The sequence below is a fragment of the Galeopterus variegatus genome, unplaced genomic scaffold (genome assembly GCF_000696425.1).
Source record: "Galeopterus variegatus unplaced genomic scaffold, G_variegatus-3.0.2 Scaffold94, whole genome shotgun sequence".
Classification (NCBI taxonomy): domain Eukaryota; kingdom Metazoa; phylum Chordata; class Mammalia; order Dermoptera; family Cynocephalidae; genus Galeopterus; species Galeopterus variegatus.
In genome coordinates this window covers 55,130-57,150 of record NW_007726205.1, presented here as the reverse complement: position 1 = coordinate 57,150, position 2,021 = coordinate 55,130, and the positions used below count along the sequence as shown (strand labels likewise).

General features: G+C 36.6%; 1 protein-coding gene across 1 annotated transcript in view; it reads right to left on the bottom strand.

Annotated features, from left to right (window-relative positions):
• FBXO32 (F-box protein 32) overlaps positions 1-2,021 on the bottom strand; it is a 37,200-nt gene that overhangs the window by 28,330 nt on the left and 6,849 nt on the right. The window contains exon 2 of the mRNA XM_008582690.1: positions 253-376. Within this exon, the coding sequence (XP_008580912.1) occupies positions 253-376 (124 nt within the window). The remainder of the gene's footprint in view (positions 1-252; positions 377-2,021) is intronic.

Genomic DNA, 2,021 nt, shown 5'->3' with positions numbered 1-2,021 from the left:
AAAAAAAAACAAAAACCAAAAAACAAACACTCCAACTAGCAAATGACTTATAAACAAGGTTATAAAGAACATGTTAATCTTGCTTGTAAAATTCACAGCCAGGTTTCTGCATGCAAAGATCAGTAACCTTTGCCAGTGACACAGTAAACATTAAGGCAGATGTATAACACGGGAAGTGTGACCCCCGCCTCCCCATCCCCCCATGACCCAACTATAACTATCTCCAAACAGCTTTCTTCTTAAATTCAAAACCAATGGCTTACAATGAGTTTTGGTTTTGCTGTTCAGCATGTCCTTTTTTCTCTTCTTGGCTGCAACATCATAGTTCAGGCTGTTGAAAAGATTCTCCTTATTGTATACCTCCTTGTTGCAGTAACTACCAATAACAGAAGACAAGAGAGGGTGAGATGTAACAGCTATATTTTAATGTGAGCTGTTTCTATAAATAACTTATGGGTTATAAAACACACAAACACACATGCTTCTCAAACAAAATACAACAATAAAATAACCACTCAAAAGAAGTCTATATAGGTTTCTCTCTTCCAGGAGGAAATATTGTCACATCTGTGTGGAAGGCAGGGATGGGGATTTCTACTTCTTTTGAATTTCCTAACAGTGCCTGATATTGTAATTTGATACACAATGCAATACTCTTTAAGAGCAACGCTGGGTACTACAATATTACTTTAAGCAAAATGATAAGCGGGGAGGGGTGATTACTATTATCACTGTAATACATGATGCCTTCATTTTGCAGAAGCATCCACACCAAGCTGCTGCTTTTTTTTTTTTTTAAAAACAGCCTTAGGGCCGGCCCAGTGGCGCACTGCTACAGTGCGCCGCTTGGGAGTGTGGTGGCGCTCCCNGGTTTTATAAAGTGCCATACAATTGTAGTCATTATAATGTCCCCTCCGACATCTGTCCCAGCGTCTTGCATTAAGCAGGCACTGAAAACTTCTGCTATATTTAGTGATTGACCCTGCCTGGGCTAAAACTTAACCAAGTTGAAGAGATCCTAGAATAAGAGGAAGGTACTGTTCTTAGGCAAAATCCAGGACTTTATAATAATATGATTGAGATGGGCATATTAATCTTTATAAAGCACTTTTACAATCATAATCTCACTGAGTGATTGGGGAATCCAACTAGTGACACTTCATCTCTCTTTCTCTGTAGCCCCAGGCTCTGATGGTTGGCTGGTTGGTAGCTGCTAGCCACCACCACCCACACCCAAGAAGATAGTTACGATTTGAAGTAATATTGTTGCCCAATTTCCCCCACCCTACCAAGGAAGTATAAGGCTAAGTGTAACTGTTTAGTAAATGAATGGAAGCTTACCTCCTTAGTACTTCCTTTGTGAACATAGATCCATTTTTCTTGGTGGAAATCTACAGAGATAAAAAATATAAATGGCTTTAAAATTTGTAACATGCCTACAATTTTAAACATGCTTCTTTTTCATTTATTTCACAGTTTAAAAAGTTTTGACAAAAAATACAAAGACTCTACTGGTAATCTACGAGGATGCAAATGCTTAACTTCTACAGTGTATAAGTACTGGAATTAGAATTTGCTTTATCTAAAGCACTCCAAATCTTTGATAGATACCAAAGCTCCAAGTTAAAAAATCTAATACCCAAGTACAACTTTGTTTTAAATGCCAAACCTAAAACTTATGCAAGCCCATAGAAAGTAGAAATAGAATGGATTACATGAGGAAACTATATAGTACAGATGGATTAATCTAAAATAATCTGTAATTCATGCTTCATATTCTTGGCTAATACATACAGCCTCTAGAAATGTTTACATTATTTATAAAAGGGAAGGGGGAAACAAATCTATTTTCAAAGCCTCAAAACAAAGTTCAAAATAAAAGCTCATACTGGAATTGATTCAGCTGATCCTGTTATTGTAAAACTATGTTACCTAGGTGAAATACAAGTGACAAGCAGGAAAAAAAAAACAAAAACCAAAAAACAAACACTCCAACTAGCAAATGACTTATAAACAAGGTT